The following is a 17,929-nucleotide window of genomic DNA, read 5'->3' on the forward strand; positions in this document are numbered from 1 at the left end:
TTTCCTCCTCCTTTCCAGTGCTTTTCCTCTGTTTTTTTTCCACTACAAAAGTGTCCGTACTTATTGGTCCAGTACATCACCAAGACAGATGTCCATGCAGCATGAACTTTATTTATAAAGACATAAATGTCACACTTCCTTAAAAAAAGTTTAAATTAACTAATCAACTGGTGAAAACTGAACAGTAATACTATTTACATAGGCCAATGCTCACCTTCCTTCACAAAACTTAAAGTGAATTCTCACTCTGAAACACAAACAATTATATATAGATGCACACTGATTGCCAGCAGTTTCCTTGTAGATAGCAATCCACATCTCTTACAGAATTCACAACTTACAGAACTTACAATTCCTCTGTAATTAACCTAAATTAGCTCTCTGGCACAGCCATGCTGATGCCTGCGTTTCAAGGCCAGTACTGTAACAGGCTCAGCCTCCCAATGGCATTTCATCTGTACAAAGCCAAGGATCCCCTCCTTGGTGTATCCAGCAAGAAAGGCCTGCCCAAATATTAGATATCCTCTGACAATGTCTATACTCATCCTTCCTACACCTTGACTGAGTGACATTAACACTGATTCCATAAAGACAAATGGGAAGTTGCAGCTCAGCATTCCCAAACACCGAGACAAGGACAGTGACCACTGATTTAACATTTAGAGCATACGAAATACCACAATGCCCGGTGCTGTTCAAAAACATGATTTAGATTTTCACCTGAATTTCTCAGCATTGTAATCTCCATTTTCTCACTCCTTTGAAGCACCTTGGCAAGAAAATATCCCCAGAAAGTGTATTGGGAGTGTGTTAGAACCATTTCATAGGCTTTCCTGAGTGCACTTGCCTCAGCTTGAAGTCTACAGCCAGTCTACAATTTAGTCACAAAACATCACTGTTCTAGAAATAAATCACTTGCAGGTCAGTCCCATCATTTGATCTCTTCAGTTATTCAAGTTAATATCAGTTTCAGGTTTAAATGTTCAGATCTCATTTTACCATCTATCTTGTTAACTCTCTTCCTTATGCTAATAAAACCAGACATATAATTAGTCTTCTACTCCAACAGTCCTGCACGGTAAAACTATCCAGTGTGGCACTTATTCCAAAAATTAAAGCTTCAACTGAGATCCTACTGTTAAAGAAATACACTTTACAAATCTTCATGTAAAAAGCCTACCTGGATCAGTCAGAAGCAGTATACAACAGAGCTGTGCCAACTCCTGTTGCCCTATGCTGACTGTTTGATAAATAAGACTTGTAAACCAGAACCTGGACCTAAATATACATTTCCTATTTCTGGAATGTGCAAAAAGATTCCTAACCCTTTTCTTTATGAACTTGCATGTGGTCTTCTTTACCACAGAAGAAGTGCACTCGTTGACCTCTCTTCTGCTATGAAATGCTTTCCACCACGTAAGTCTCTGTGTCTCTATCAAGAATTAGGGATGATTTCCATCAGAACATTAAATTAGAAAAGTCACTTCAATGTTTGTAAATATGATCTTAAGCTGTCTGATTTAGATATCATTCTAATAAACAACAGAAAACAGTCCTGTTTCTGTTCGGAAAGCAGAACCTCTCAAAAGTAATTTCATGAGATGGTGGCAATTAGAGTCTTGTGTCATTCAGGAAGTGTGTCTCTTTTCAGTTAAATGTGTCGTCCAGTCAGGAAGAAAAGCGGTCTGTCCTCTTTGGCGTTGGCAGTCTGGAATTCGTCCCGCAGGCGGAACTGCCATTCGTCTTCCAGCTCCAACCGGACGACAGTCTGGCGGAGAGAATTGCGGTCCTGGCAGATCACACACAGGGTGGCACCTGGGCAAACAGTTCAAGAGAAACTCACGTGAGTATCCCCCTTGTTCTGAGATCACCCACCTCCCACCACCTGCATGGAGAACTCCACTGCTTTCACATCAGGAGTTACAAATGGGCTTGGGAGAAAATTAAACCCCTCAGGCGGGGCTTGAGGAGAGCTGTGTTCAGCTGCCTTGTCAGGATCTTCTTGTGTAACCTGAGGTACCTCATAATCACCTAGTAAACAAGACTAGAAGCACTTTCCATGATCCTTAGGGTAGGAAAGGTAAAACTGTCAGGTCTAAGAAGGTCATGATGGATCCTGACAGCAAACCAGATAAAAGCCCTACATCCATTCCTGTTGTAGCCCTCCTGATCATTACCTTTGTTGCATGAAACCCTCACTCAGCAAAACCCACATGTCAATCACTGTGGTGGCTGACTAAGCTCTTCGTGCTTTGCTGCCCAGAAGTGGTCTAAACATGTCTTTAATCACAAATTTTAGTGGCTTTTGGATTGGTAAACTCATGTGCTGGCAAGAAAGAATCTGGTCTATGTGGCTACAGACACAAGCAAACCCAGAATGCCAAACTAAAACATGATACTTCAGTAACCAATGCCAACTGTCCTGTCTGGCATGCTGAAAATCACTTTAACTTGCATGCATGGCTTCATGGCTTCTGAGAAAGTCCTCCTTTAAGAGAAATAATTACCTCACCAGCATACAGTAATCTAAACGAGAAATGGTGAGGTAAGTGGTAACACCCAAGACAAAAAAAAAATCCTGTGGATATAATAAAAAGAAACAAGACAGAGAGTCACATGGTGTTTAATTCTTATGTGACGGGTTAGAAAATCAAGCAGACTGCCAGGGGAGATGGAGAAATCCCAAAGCAAACACACTTCATGCTACATGATATAAAAATTGACTGGTTTATGCAAAATGAGACTGACTTGTAGCCTCTGTTTTAGCTGCAATGAAGAACACAGCAGTTTATAACAACTCTGCCAGTTTCAAGAGGCACTAACCACGGTGCTCTTCTCCCAGTGACAGTTCTAGCTGAGAGAAACAAAGCCCCAGAGCACCAAATGCCTAAGATAGCAGCAGAAGGATCCAAAAGAAGTTTGCAATGTGACTACAACACAAGTGGAAGTTAGTTGTCTCCACTGCTGCACAGCATCATAAGGTTTACATGGAAAAACTGGGTATCAGGAATAAATCTTACACGAGCCAGTTTCTATTTCTAAAAATAGGAAATAGATTTTGATAGATGCTTGTCAATCACCTATTTTCTATCGAAATTTAGAAAAGCTGCAAGAACACAGTAGGCAAGTGCTTCATGCATAAATCTTCAATGCTCAGTTTTCAAACAGAGTAAGGAGCTGTGCACATAGTTTAGGCATGATGATATGGATCCAACATTCCCTCCCACATAGAAATCTGCAGAACTTATAGCACTGCTATATACCAGTTTACTGCAGTGCAGAGCCAGCATGATCAGGCATCAAAGTTGGGTGGGACATATAAAGATGAATATGAATACATGCATATATGCATAAATGCATATATATTAAATAAATATAATAGATTTAAAACACAGATAAAATAGATTTCCCCCACATTCTCAGAGACCATGTCACCTAATTCTTTGTAATAAAATTATTGCAGCTCACCTTTAAGAAAATGAAACTTCTTCAAAAAGCTAGCTACAACAAAGGAGTCACAGAGGTACAGCAGAAGACCACTAAATGTCAAACCAGAGGAACTGATATTCAGAGAATGAGGCCGAGAACTCACGTAGCAAACTGAAATCTGATTGGGAGAGGGTGGAAAAAAATTAGCATCTTTAGAGCTTCCATATGAAACTTCCAGTATCTGCACTTGATTCAAATTCAGACTTTCTTTCCAACACCAAATATTGTGAGCTTTATAGTTCCTTCCAAAACATAGTACTACTTATTAACAATATACATAAGCACAATTCAGAATAATAATAATAATAATAATAATAATAATAATAATAATAATAATAATAATAATAATAATAATAATAATAATAATAATAAATAATATAATAATAATAATAATAGTTGTTGTTGTTATTATTATTATGTTTTGATGTGATAGAGTTTGAAAGCTGCAGTAACAATAGCTCCTCACAACCATAATACTGTGACCTGCCCAGCACATTTTATTTATATGTGAGTAAATACAATAACTCTACAATCAGACATGAAAAGAACCCTTAGAAATTCCAAATTTCATTTACATTATGATTACTCAAGGATTACTCAAGTCAGTAGAGTTATTCATATACATGAATTTATGAGGTTTCCTCTTGCCTAGTTTGTTTTTATGGCTACTCCTGAAATGCACTAGGAACAGGAATATTTACAGCACTCTTTCAGGGTTTATAAATTCAGATTAAGGGAATCTTCCACACATGGCTTTGTTTCAAACTGTACTACTTAGGTGGGATACATCCTCATCTGGCACGGATCAGCATGATTGAGTGGAGCAGGAAGGCTGAACCTCAGCAACTAAGACTCTGGACCAATATGCCTATTCCATATTCCTTCAATCCTGTTGTATCATATTACAGTTCAGGCAGCAATTCCAGAATGAAATTGAAATAATTTCATATGCTGAATGGGTTAGAGCTGAAAGGATGCAATGGATGAAGACAGTAACAGTACAATGCCCTCCAACAAAGCTTGTTTTTCCAAACATGGTAGAAACAAAAGCCTAAGAACTCAAAATGTTGTGGGACCAGTATACATGGGAAGGTTATTGCACAACTCTTTGGAAGAGAAGTTCAGTAAACCTAAAATTTCCTTTGGTACTCAGTGAAGAGATAAAAACAGTCCTTCTTTCCTGAACCACACCACCCTAGCACCAAATTTCTATTGACATATTTGAGTTGAATTACAACCTTGGCTTTAGATCCAGACTCATCAGAGAGAGCCAACAGCTCCTGAGACCTAATGTCAGCTTCTCCCATTCCCACTGGTTGTCTAGTATTTGATTCTCTGCCTCAGCTTATCAGTCTAAAACATCTGTGTATTTGAAGTGCTTTCTAAGGGTTATCTAGTATTTGTAAAACCCTCTTGTGGAAGAAATTTTCTGTAGGAAGAGCCAAAATACAGCAGATTGAGAAAACACTTCACAGACTATATTAATATTTAGGACAATTCTGGGATTTCTCTCCATGTACTTTAGTTGAAGCCTCTGAAAATATCTCTATGGAACTCAGAATTCAATTTTAACATTACAGGAATGTACCTCATTCTTCAAAGAAACACATCAATAACCCATCCAAAACAGAGCCTACACATTTCTAGAGCTATTGGAGATAGTTTTGTTCAGTACCTGTGGTCCTAAGTTAAGGTAGCAGTCCACAGACAGCACTGGATGGCTATAATTCTTCAGTGAGAGAGGGAAGAAGCGATGGCTGTGGTACTGGAGATACTTTTCAAGAAGCAACTGAGCAGGTGCTGCCAAGAAGGTGTGCTTGCTGTCAGGAGCACAAATGTACTGAGCAGGGGAGATTGAAACTGGATTGTCAGACACCTGTGAGGAAAAAATATTTCTCATACAGATCAATCTTAATCAATCAAGTTGTACTTATGTGCATTCTGGTTTGTATGAAATACATGTCTACCCTACAAATCTAAGTTTTACATAAGAAGAAAAGTTATTCAGCAAAAAATATCTGCTACCAAAACAGTTTCAGTTTCATAAAATTATATTTGTGTTTATAGTCTTTGAGGTTTCTTCTTTAAAGTCAAAGTACTCCTACTTACGAAGTCTCATGAAGTTGAGCAATTCTATAGCTGTAGATAAAATCCACACAGTGATTGGTTACTTGGATTGCAAAGAGACACTTTATGTGTTTTTTGAAGTTTTGAAGGAAAATTATTAAGAAAAGTTGTATTTATGACAGTAATATTGTGGATTTCAGAAAAAAAATAACTGAAAAAAGCCCCACGTGGCAGACATACCCCATTACTGGCAACAGATGATGCACCAAAATACCTCAGGTCTCCTAGTTAAAAAAGACAAAAAAGGAAAACAGGATTTTAACAACAGTGCCACAGAGGTCTCAGTTCCCACCTTAGACTTGATGTGGAAGGATCGTTGTCCTCCAACTGCAATTTGCTTTTTCATGACACTGAAGTGGTTGAACCGACAGATGAGGAGGCCCGCACTGTGGACACGCAAGTTGAAGTCAACATCATCACATGTAAATCTGGAAAGAAAAAATCATAGCAGGTCAGAAGAATGTTCCTCATCACACACTGACAAAAACAAGCACTCAGAGCCTTTGATCAGCACCATAGAAAGGACAGGTATCAAACATACTGACCCTCCACCAGTGCCTATCAGTTGGGGAAAGGGGCTTCAGCTTTCCAGTAATAAACTAGGTTAGCATCAGTTTGAGAAGACCAGAATGAGGGAGAAAAGCACTTAGGGAGGGAAAGGATCAAAAGCATAAAGTGGAAAGGCAGTAAATTGCTAAGGAAAATACCCAGGAGTTAAAACATTTTTTTGCCTTTTACTACAACGATGGAGCCAGAAGAAATTGCTACAGACATTACTACCCCAAATACAGTCCAGGAAATTAATTCCTTGGACTACCAAGGAAATGGATGAGGCCTTACATTTGATTTATCAAATGCACAAAAGTATCTGACTACTCATTTTCCCCTCAGAATATGAATAGCTAGCAATTTTTTCAGTGTTCCTCTACAGAACTAATGTCATTTTATTTTAGAAACAAAAACTATTTGAAGGGAGGGAGTCTTTATACAAGAGAACTGCTGAGACACAGGAAAGGACTAAGCAGAATGAGGCCAAACATCCCTGAGCTAAATTTGATTCATTTAAAAAATATGAGGGAACAGAATAAAAGGTAAACTCCTAAAGCTGACTAAATTCAAATACTCTGATCTCTGGAAAATTCAGACTCAGTTCTCCATTTTGAATATATTTATTACAAAGGAAACAGGATGATGTGCAGAACCATTGGATTGACATCCAGGGCTTGAATTTAAGCTAACTGAGCAATCAGTGCAACAGTCACCATCAGTGAGAAACATGGCATTCAGTTATAGGTTTCTAAAGTTTGTCTTTGATCCTAGCAATATCTACATGGTTATTTGATATCCCTGATGTAACTGTCTCTGGGTTTAAAATGTACCTCTTTCCTTGCCCAGGCTTGGAATGCCATACAATACTTCACAGTCAGCAGTACCCACACAGCATTAACCTGAGCCTCCTGTGGTTCAAAGACAGAGGCAGGAAATGGGTGGTATGATGTGGCATTCCTGACATTTTAGCATTGTTGCTTGTACTCATATCATTTTGCTTTATTGTCATTGTCTCCATTTGCCCTTCACACATAACGCTTCATAAGGTAACACAGGCAGCCTGGGAGCACAGTTCTCTACTAAGAGATGCACAGGGGCAAGTTTGTTCTTTTAAGATGCCAGGCTGGTGACAACAGCAATATAGAACATCTGTTTATTCAGAAAATAATGAATGCAGAATGCTTCCCTGCAGTTAAAGCATGCTTGGGCCTCAAAAGATATCTTCCTGAGTTAGCAGAGTTCTTCTGAAAAGCACAGTGTCTGATGTTCAGTTACCTAAGTGTAGCTGTGTAGAGCCATTTTATAATTACCTGGGCTATCCCACCCAGCTTACAGAAAACCACACATTTCATGTCATACCTGCCAGCCCCATATGGATGTCTTCTATATTCTAAAGCACTGAAAGACTAGTTTTAGACAAGTGAATCCCACCTCTAGTGATATATATACACTTCATTCTGGTGTTATAATGCATGTCCCTCAGAAATGGGAGGAAACCCACAGTTTATTTCACACAGATCAGTGAAATTCTGTGAGACTATGTACCTAGTGAATACAGTTCTGTTAACTGTGGTAATGCTGTGCATGACAAAATTATAATCTGATACATCCTAAGTGGCACAATAACAGAAAAAGTGGGATTTCTGAGACAGCCGAATGTGAGAAACAACCACCAATGTGAACAAGACTTATTTATTCTTTTCTTCTGATTGTCCTGATGAGCACACATGTGGTATGCTGCAGTGTTGTGCTACTCAGGGTAAAAAGCCCAGATATATATATCAGAATGAGATTTGGTTATGCACCAATCATTCATATACCCCTGTTTCCTTTGGAAGGGAGAGCAGTTAGGCAGACAAGAAGGGAAGTACATTATTTACCAAAGGCCACTTGGAGTAGACCAGTACTGCAGAGTACACTGCTTCTATGTCTATGCTGTCACTTTGTTATCACTGTTTTATTTGGAACTATAGAAATTAATGTCTTTTTCCAATTTCTGGCCGCCTGGGAAGGATTTGAATCACTAGTAAGAAAACAAAAACTGTCTGTATGCCATTCACAACCTCCCTAAAAAAAACAAGAGCTTTGTTTAGGCTTGGTTTGTTTTTGTAAAAAACTTCCTTTATTTGGTTTATCACCTCTGCTGAAAAGTGCTCCTGATTGACTTACCTGTTCTGATTGTACTGTACATTCTGTGTCAGATCCACATTCAGCATAATGAAGTCATGCACGTGGCAGCAGGAGAATGGTTCCTTGATCTCAGCACTGTTTGTTTTACTGGACCATTTCCTCATTCCAATTAGGGCATAATGAGTGACATTGGGAGTTGCTTCAATGTGTTGCAGAATTTGCTTCAGGGAAACATTCCTTTCAGTCCATGTATAGTCACTACAATAATTATGAAAATGTGTTAATTTTAAAATATACAGAGAACATTCAGAATCTCTTTCAGCCGAAGAGCAATTCTTAACAGTTGGAAATTGTTATGACTTTCAGGTAGATAACTTCAATGTTGTCTTACTTTACTGTATTTTTTTATTTCTCGCTATAGTTAAAATTACTAGTGATTATGTGGTGGGGACTGATATGACAGATCTGGAACTGAGTCTACATCTCTCAAAATATTCACTCAGATATGTAAACTTTTAAAGTTACCCAGATAATATTCCAATGAATCTTGGAGAGCTGCTGACTTGTGCCATAACTTAAGCACAAACTATTAAGATCCTTCTAGCCCACCCCTAGAGTCAATAAATCTGTTTTCATTGAGTGTCATTCTCTCTGAAAGTTTGCTGTAAATTCTGCATAGTCTGTTCATGAAATAGATGAAAATATCTAGCACAAACAATATTCTAAAGCAATGAAAACAAAAAATGCTAGTTCAGGGATTTGGGGAACTCAAAAAGGAGGCACACAGATTGGGACTGACAAAAGAGCCAAAGAAATCAGTTACACAACTTGCACAGAACTGTCATTTAGCTTCCCTAGAAAAATCTGGTGAAAAATGGACACGTGAGTGTCCCTGCTGTCCAGTGTATCAGGGAGTGCTTACAGAGTCTGAAATCTGCAGTCCAAGTAACTCTAGCTTCAACAGCAATGACTGCAGGGCACATAAATCCTCAGGGGACAGGAATGAACAACAGGAACTACACTACATGCTATGCAAAGACAGATACCTAGGAAAGTACTCTCCTTTGGCAAATATAATTCCCTGCTTGTACAGGGTAGAAGCTGTAGTGTAGCCAAAATCATTTCAAAACTACATGCAGAGAAAGGTTAAAGGAGATCAGATGAAAAAGCATACATTACACTATTTACCTTTTCCTGTCTCCTGAACAATCAACTTCTACTGCATTCCACATAACACAGGAGTCATCTGAAATGACAATGAAAGGCCAAATATCCTGGGGTTTTATCCCCAGCTCTTCCTGCCGATTCCGTTCAAGCTCCAGGTTATGATAAGACAATTCTTTAATCAGGAAGTGTGCAGCACCTGAAACCATGGGCATAAACCACCAGATTAAAAATAGGGGCAGAAACTGTTTGCTTTTAACTCAGAAGCCTTTTGAAGTTAGTGTTTCTGCACAGACAAGGGTATAAATCACTCTGAAGATTTTAACCCCCCACCACCCAGAACCAACTTGCTTTGCCACTTGCCAAGCAAGTGACTTAAAGAACCACATTGGGAAGGATGAAAAATGAGGCCTGACTTCTGTGGTAAATATTTTCTAGTGTCTTAAGGATTTAGTGACTACTTCTTTTCATGTGACATTGTGTTCATTAGCATCTCTTAGTGCATTAGCATCTCTTAGTGCAAAGATTTAGAGATGCTGACTGACCAGCTTTCCAGTGAATGACACTGGAAATTGTCCCTGATGATCTACTTTGAATGTTTGCCACTACTGCTGTATGTAAGGTGTTGTAGCAGCACAAGCAAAGGCTTGGATATTTCACAGATGTTATATTAGCAGAACCTTCCTGAGGGATGTACCCAACCAGAGCATCACTGCCCATGCAAATAGCACACAACTTATTTCCACAAGGAAACAGAGTCAGTAACTCCATTTGAGCTTTAACCCCCTCAGCTTCTTTCAAAGACAATAGAAGAGTTAAGTATTTCTAGGGTGACACTTGTTGAGCTTGTTCTAGGTGTCCTGGATTAAGAGAAGTGTATCTTCAGCTGTGACACATTGTCTTCAGGGGGAATCCAGATCACCAGATCAAACATCCCAGCTGCAAGCTGTAGGTCTACATTGCACTGTCAAATAACAACACCTAAGGACCCAAGTTGTGTGTCCACATTTTTTAGAACCTTTTGTTACACTTACCTACTCCTGCACTGTTGAAAATGCTTGGAAGAACAAGCATGATGTGGTTGGGCCAATACTTCTTATATATGGCCATTTCATACTCCTTGACAACTAAAACATGCAAATGACTGGCTCCATCCATTGCATGATATAAATTGAAAAGTCCATGTTCATGACGACCAGTGGTGGGAGTAAAAGTGGGGCTTTTTATGTAATCTTCACTCTGCAGGTAAAAAGAAGTGTGAGCTTCTGCATTAATCTGGACTGAAAAAGGAGAAATAGATTCTTCAGGAGAATAATTCAGATACACTAACACTAGACAAAGTGACACATTTTAAACTTCCTTGATAGGAAAATAAACAACTTTTATAAGAATTGGAAATATCATTTAGCTTATTTGACCGATGAGAGTGTGGTGGGATGGACAGGACTGCTAACCTTGGCCTGCCAAGTGCAGAGGTACCTTGAGGATAGATCTGGAAGAGGATTTAGGTCCATATGACACAGGACTGCAAGAAACACCTTACTCCAAAACTACAGTACGACTCCTCTGACTGGAGCAAGGGAATAGAAAAAGAAGCAAAGGGAGAATAGTTCTTAAATGTCAAAGCCTCAGACCAGGTCGGTGGCAGAAGCAAGAAAACAATCCACAAGGCCCCAGTGCAGAGCTCTGACTGTGTAGCCAAGCACAAGTTTACTGGGTGAGGGAGAGCAGGAGATGTCATTCTTACATTGCTGCTGTGTTGCTGTCTTGGTTCTTCTATTTAAAACTTGAACTGGAGGGTGATATTGATTTATTACTGTTTATTGGAAGCAGCTTATTTTCTCCAGGATAGAAGTGCTATACTGCTTACTGCTGTTCCACAGATTGCTTCAATACTCCAAGCAGTGTGGCCTGAGCAAGGCACAGCTTCACCTTAGATGTGGGCATCAGGAATCTCTGTAAAGGTCAACATCTCTGCACCAGTGTGGCCTCACCTTGAACATTCTGTGCAGTTTTGGGCACAGCAATATAAGAAAAACTATTATACTATTAGAGAGTGTCCAAAGGAGGGCAGCAAAGATGGTGAAGAGCCATGAGGGGAAGCTGTGTGAGGAGTAGCTGAGGTCACTCTTTCTGTTCAGGTCACTTTTTCTGAAGAAAATGAGGGGAGACCTCACTGCAGTTACAACTTCTTTGTGAGGGGAAAAGGAGGGGCAGGCACTGATCTCTGCTCTGGGGTGACAGTGACAGGACCTGAGGGAATGGCCTGAAGTTGTGTCAGGGGTGGTTTAGGTTGGAAATCAGGGAATTATTCTTCCCCCAGAGGGTGGCTGGGCACTGGAACAGGCTCCCCAGGGACGTGGTCACAGCACCAGCCTGACAGAGCTCAAGCAGTGTTTGGACAATGCTCTCAGGCACAGGGTGTGACTCCTGGGATGGTGCAGTGCAGGGCCAGCAGGTGGGCTCAATGATCCTTGTGGGTCCCTTCCAACTCAGCATATTCTGTGATTCTGTGGTCAGAGCCTGTCAAATAGATACCCTTCTACAAGCATGACATGTAATTCTTTATACAGTCTTGAAGCCATAACTAAGATTCTTTCATATAAAAGCATTGCTTTTATATGAAAGTAATTAAGCATTTATGCAGAATAAATGCATAAATATTCCACTGCTTTTTCTCTACAAAAAAAAAAGCTTCCTCATACTAATGGTATGATAAATGAAATAACATCTTTGAGTTTCTTTGCAGAAACTATTTTCACTTTAACATCTTAAACTCATAACCAAAGACTTTTTGTCACAGATAAGACTGTTTATACCAAAGGATCAACCTTGACTCTGACCAAAAGATAGAGCTTTTTGGTGTCTCAAATTTTTTTTTTTCCACATATCCCTTTCTGGGAGAAAATACAAGTTTAGCAAAAGGACATCTTCATTGTCTCTTGACAGTAGGAACAGTAGTATAGACAATACTCATTCAACAAATTTTGAAATTGGTGGCGTCTTTCTCCTATATATGGCCATAAATATAAATAAAAATAATCCAGCTACCTTATCTGTGACTAGCGGTAGCCTCATACTTTCCAACTGTCTTCCTGGCTGGCTAAAGACAAAATGATGCTCCTTTGATTTTGGAATGATAAAATGCAGCTGTATTTCTTCTCCCAGCATAGAATAGGAAAAGGCAAATGCATGCAGAGTAGACTCATAAATCTAAGGATGGGAAAAAAAAATTATAATTCCAGTTAAAGTCAAACCACAAGGTATCAGTGTAGTTTATATACATTTTCAACATTGCTGAACAGATTACAGCCACTTACTGTATGACATTAGATTTAACTTCATTATTCATAAGTGTTAAGCAATATTCCCTAGGCTAGAGCTTACACTAAAAAAATACAGACTAAAGCATTCCCTCTTTTAAAACTGTTGTTTCAGTTTCATCTTGCAGATGGTACAAATACTTACAGGCCCCTCCTGGCTTTCAGAAATAATTGCACATAAAAACCAGCATTTGCACTGCTGACTCTTTCTTCCTCACACAGGCAAGAAATTAGAGGGTTATTCTGAGTAAAAGCAAGTTGTATGCCACACACAGACTACTCTGTGCTGGACTACTCCTGTATCAGAAGTAGCACCTGTTGCAGTCACTCAGGTGCAAACTTTTCCACTTAAGCAGAGCCCAGTGGAAAGCTTACTGGAAAAGTAGTTTTAACTGGTAGTGCACATGCAGATCACAGCACTGAATAAACTTACACCCTTGTGTAAGTGACACAAGGGTCGGTCCTCTGAGCTCCCCAAACTGCAGCCTAGTCAAGGCAGGCAAACCTCAAGAAATAACAAAATCTGTAAATCAGCTGCATGTGTACACGCACGCAACTTCTAAGCCAATTAAAATACAGTGAATGTACACAAACTGTGTTTGGGTTGTGTGTGCTTCAGCTTCTGATCTGCAGAGTAACACCTGGAAATCTTTACCTGGTACCTGGGATTGAACCCCATGTACTGATGGCACTGCTCACAGTGATGGTAGGTGTTATATGCTGCATACTTGGACAATCTCATCCTAGTTGTTTGACGGCAGGTGTACATATCTTCCTGTCTCCTGCTCATTGATCTGTCTGTTAAGACAATAAGCAAATTAAATGTAACATATATTGAAGGTTGGAACGTATTCCCTTGTGACAGACTGTTTCTGTCACTGAAAGCAGCTTCTAGGAAAATGGCAACATAAAACATGTACAAAACAAACCATTAATTCATTCTGAGCACAGTCTATTTTACAAAGTGCTATGTACACCAAAGAGAACTACAAGGAATTATCTACAAATTCATGATTATGGTAATCTAGTACAGATTTCACATAAGGCTGAGATGTAAGCAATGCCTGATCATTAAATTTTTCATTGTTGCTACTATTGGTAGAATGTTTACAAAAGCAATGAATAGTAAAAAAGAACCTTATGACATTTGCCATTCTGTGACAGACAACTCAGTAGATTATATGAAATTCATTTGGCAATTTAGTGATGCTGATCCTTTATGTATATCCATATTTTTCAAAGGACCCTCTTTGTGAGAGATTGAGGGAAGATGAGGTGTATTTTCTGCTGAAAAGGACTTTGTTATTTAATCTTCCACTCATATTTTCAGCATCAGATCAGGTTGCTCAAAGCTTTTCCTTGTCATATTAAGTTTCAAAAATCACTAAGAGTGGAGTTTCCATGGGCAACCTGCTCCACAGTTTGACCACTTTTTATTCTGCAAATATTTTTCATACAATCTAATTGTAATTTCCCATATTGCAACTTGTGTCTGTTGTCTCTTGTCCTTATGCTATGTATCTATAATAGTTTGTTTCTATAAATTCCCATTAGGAAGTTGAAGACAGCATTCAGATACACCTGCTAGACATCCCTAGATGAAACAAACCCAGTTCACTCCAATTTTCTCCATATCTTAGTGGCTGCTCACTGGCCTCACTTCTCTATGTCAACATCTTTCTTATATTGGGAAGCCAAAAACTTGACAGAATACCCAGATGTGCCCTTAGAGTTGCCATCACAGGAGAATAATCACTTCCCTTGACCTGTTGGTAGATTATTAGTAAGCCATTACCCCAGTGGAGAACTAGTGACTCATGTTTAATTGTTGTCAACCAGCACCATCAAGTCACCTTTATCAAAGCTGCTGTCTCTAGAGCTGGCCCCAAACTTGTCCAGCTGAATAAAATTTTTCTATCCCAAATGCAAGGGTCACATTGGATAAACTGTTCAACAGGGTCCTGTTCCTGAGGTTCCACTTCTCCAGCCTGCCAAGGTCTTTCTGAACAGCAGGGTTTCCTCCCTGCCACCCACTCCCATGGGCCTGTGTATGTCCACCTGGCTAATTCAGAGCACTAACTCACACATCAATACTCCAGGAATCTAGGTCTGGGCATGTTCATCTCATGCTTTCCAAACCTAACCTAAAACCTGAAAAATAAACCTACAGATACTTTAAAGTACAAAGCTAACTTTATGCACATAAATCATTGCATTGCTACAGAGCAAGACAATGCTACTTTATAAAATCATTGAAATGCACAAACTCATTGTGGAATTAGAGCTTTTTTAATGAAAGACTGTCCATATAATATTAAATAAGTAATTTATAAGGGTCATACTCTGGTACTTCATCTGGAAAACTTTAAATCTTTTTTCCCTATTACTTAATCAAAAGCAGTTCTGGTATTTTAACTCTGATTAAAGTTTAACAGGATTCTCACATTAAAAACAAATAAATACATAGATGTGTACCAATCAGAATTTTAAAAATTCCAACCTTCACTGTCTATAGTCTGAAGCTTTGAACAAATCAGACTGGCATCTTCATATTTTGGATCATGGATGGTGTAGTCAAAAGGCATCTTCTTAAATGACTCCAAATCTGGCCATGTATCTCCAGGCTGATGGTAGTATTGATCAGATTCTTCTTTTATGTCTATGATATTATTGAAAAATAAGAATTCATTAAAGCTCTTTATATTGCTATAGATGGTTTTGCTGTACCTATTATTCCTGCTTCATTTTTTCTTTCATTATTCTGATGACACAATATCATTATGCACCAAGAGGTAAACTTTTGCACAAATGAACCTTGCACCTCAATCTAACTCTACCTTTTAAAAATTATCTTCATGTCCTGTCTGACAGAAATACATCTGAAAACACAGATGAATAATACACTGTAAATAAAACAAGTCAGGGCTAAAATTAGATATTAGAGAGCAGAAACTTTCTTCCCTCAGGTAATCTTGTATAATAAGAAAATATGACATTGCTCCTCAGGGCATAAGTCTGACAAAATTTCAATGATTCCTTTTATATGCTTTACCATAGAAGTTCATTCCAATTCTACACTGAAGACCAATGGCTGGATATCGTTTAATAGATATAAATGCTGTCGATCTCTTTCAACAAAAAACAGAGGCATGTTCTTTGACTAAATTCTAAATAATGAATAAAATAATAAAATATTCTTAAGTCATTCCTAAAATATTCTAAGTCTTCTATGAGTTGAAGATCAGAGAATATTTTTCTCACAGTATTTATATAATGTAAAGCAATTACAAAGGTGAATAGGATAGAATACGCATAGAATATACAGACAACTATATTTCACTTTAGCATAACAATTTTCTATTGTCTCCAGAATATTTTTGTATCAGGAACTTACTAATGTTGATTTCTTCCTCATCATAAACATCCACTTCTGTCAGTCTAATCAGCATTCGGGACAAAATACTGAGGAACTGCAGATAGGCACCCGTTTTCCCTATCTGCAAACATATAAATTAGAAGAAAAAAAAAAAGAGTAAAATTTTGCTTTTCACCATGTTAGTTTTCCACATATCTGGAAATTGTAGCTGTGGTGAAACTGAATATTAATATTCCGACTTGGATGTCTTTGTTATTTGTATATTCCTTGGCATAAATGAAAAGTGTAACGTTCAACAGTTTTATTCTCTCTGTGCAGGAGCCTAGCTGGAAAACACATCTTATATCACAGGTTAATTACAGGCCCAGAGACAAGAATTTTCTCTCGTGATGTTATAGGTTCTACAAAGGCAATGAACATTTAAAAATCACATAAGCTCCTAAAATTTACAAAGAACCTCGAATTACAAGAAAACTAATGAATTATCCCAAGCCTTTCATTTCCATATGATTTACCAGTACACTGCCTGCTACTGAAGTTCAGTCACTCTCCTGAGGAGTAAAAGTGGCAACACATTCCTGGGAGAGCTCCTGCTGGCCACTTCCACGCCTGAAGGGCACGGTATGTGCAACAATGTCCCTTTCTCATGCTGAAAATACAGTATTTTTTCCCTTCCAATATTTTAAAGTTATCTTTAGAAAGTCCATTTTAAAATTATCTTCAAATATAACTTTCTCATTTCTTTTTCAACCCATCAACACAGTGTATTAATTTTCCCTTCACTACGCCAAGAGTATTGCTGGAAGGTGTAAGCCACAGCCAGTGATTTACTCAGTGGGTTGTTCTGTCTTTCACAGGTAGTTTGCTGATGATAACATCAAGTAAATAAGGCCATGTCTTGTTCACAGGGGTCTCAGGATGAGGGAAGAGACGAGAATGTTGACTCCATGTTTCAGAAGGCTTGATTTATTATTTTATGATATATATTGTATTAAAACTATACTAAAAGAATAGAAGAAAGGATTTCATCAGAAGGCTGGCTAAGAATAGAAAAAGAATGATCACAAAGGCTTGTGACTGACCAAGACAGTCTGGACAGCTGGGCTGTGATTGGCCATTAATTAGAAACAACTAATGAGACCAATCACAGATCCACCTGTTGCATTCCACAGCAGCAGATAATCATTGTTTACATTTTGTTCCTGAGGTCTCTCAGCTTTCAGGAGAAAAAATCCTAAGTAAAGGATTTTTCAGAAAATATCATAGCTACAATGTCTAAGCAGGCAGCTTTAAAAACCCTGATTTTGTGTGTGTGGGCTGTACAGGGAGGTTAACATGCAGATCAGTTACAACACATTGGACAGCAATGTCTGATTTCACAAAGTAGAATCAGATTTTGGATTCGGTATATATTAGTAGTGAATTGAAAACCCAGCTTCACTTCCATTACTGCTAGGCCATGTCAGAAGCATAGGGTGTTGGAATTGCTAAACAGAGTATTTAAGTTACTGTTTTCCATCTATGACAAGAAAAATTTTCATTTTCTCTCAACACTTGAGGAAGGGAGGCTTTACATTTGAAGCAAGAGACATTTGTTTTGGTCAAAGCTCATTATCTGTTGTTTTTCACATCAGACTGCAGTTTGAACAGTTGCTTTGCAAAGGGTGGATAAGGGTCTCATTATCCCTGTTCTCTGTTGAGAATCAAATGTCAGCACACAACTCTGTCATCCTGGAGTAACACAGAAAAAAAAGTGACTTCAAACAGAGGA

The 17,929-nt window shown here is 38.5% G+C and overlaps 1 protein-coding gene across 1 annotated transcript in view; it reads right to left on the minus strand.

The window, feature by feature from the left end:
• Positions 1 to 944: 944 nt before the first annotated feature.
• The window catches only part of GREB1 (growth regulating estrogen receptor binding 1), a 54,530-nt gene continuing 37,545 nt past the window's right edge, over positions 945 to 17,929 (minus strand). Inside the window, exons 22-32 of the mRNA XM_084203368.1 lie at positions 16,177 to 16,279; positions 15,283 to 15,441; positions 13,438 to 13,580; positions 12,511 to 12,672; positions 10,494 to 10,698; positions 9,484 to 9,658; positions 8,335 to 8,553; positions 5,909 to 6,044; positions 5,165 to 5,365; positions 3,469 to 3,607; positions 945 to 1,815 (exon numbers count right to left, since the gene is read on the minus strand). Coding sequence (XP_084059494.1) covers positions 1,652 to 1,815; positions 3,469 to 3,607; positions 5,165 to 5,365; positions 5,909 to 6,044; positions 8,335 to 8,553; positions 9,484 to 9,658; positions 10,494 to 10,698; positions 12,511 to 12,672; positions 13,438 to 13,580; positions 15,283 to 15,441; positions 16,177 to 16,279 — 1,806 coding nt within the window. The 3' untranslated portion in view covers positions 945 to 1,651. The remainder of the gene's footprint in view (positions 1,816 to 3,468; positions 3,608 to 5,164; positions 5,366 to 5,908; positions 6,045 to 8,334; positions 8,554 to 9,483; positions 9,659 to 10,493; positions 10,699 to 12,510; positions 12,673 to 13,437; positions 13,581 to 15,282; positions 15,442 to 16,176; positions 16,280 to 17,929) is intronic.

This window comes from Fringilla coelebs, assembly GCF_963513975.1.
Source record: "Fringilla coelebs genome assembly, chromosome: 3".
NCBI classification, from domain to species: Eukaryota; Metazoa; Chordata; class Aves; order Passeriformes; family Fringillidae; genus Fringilla; species Fringilla coelebs.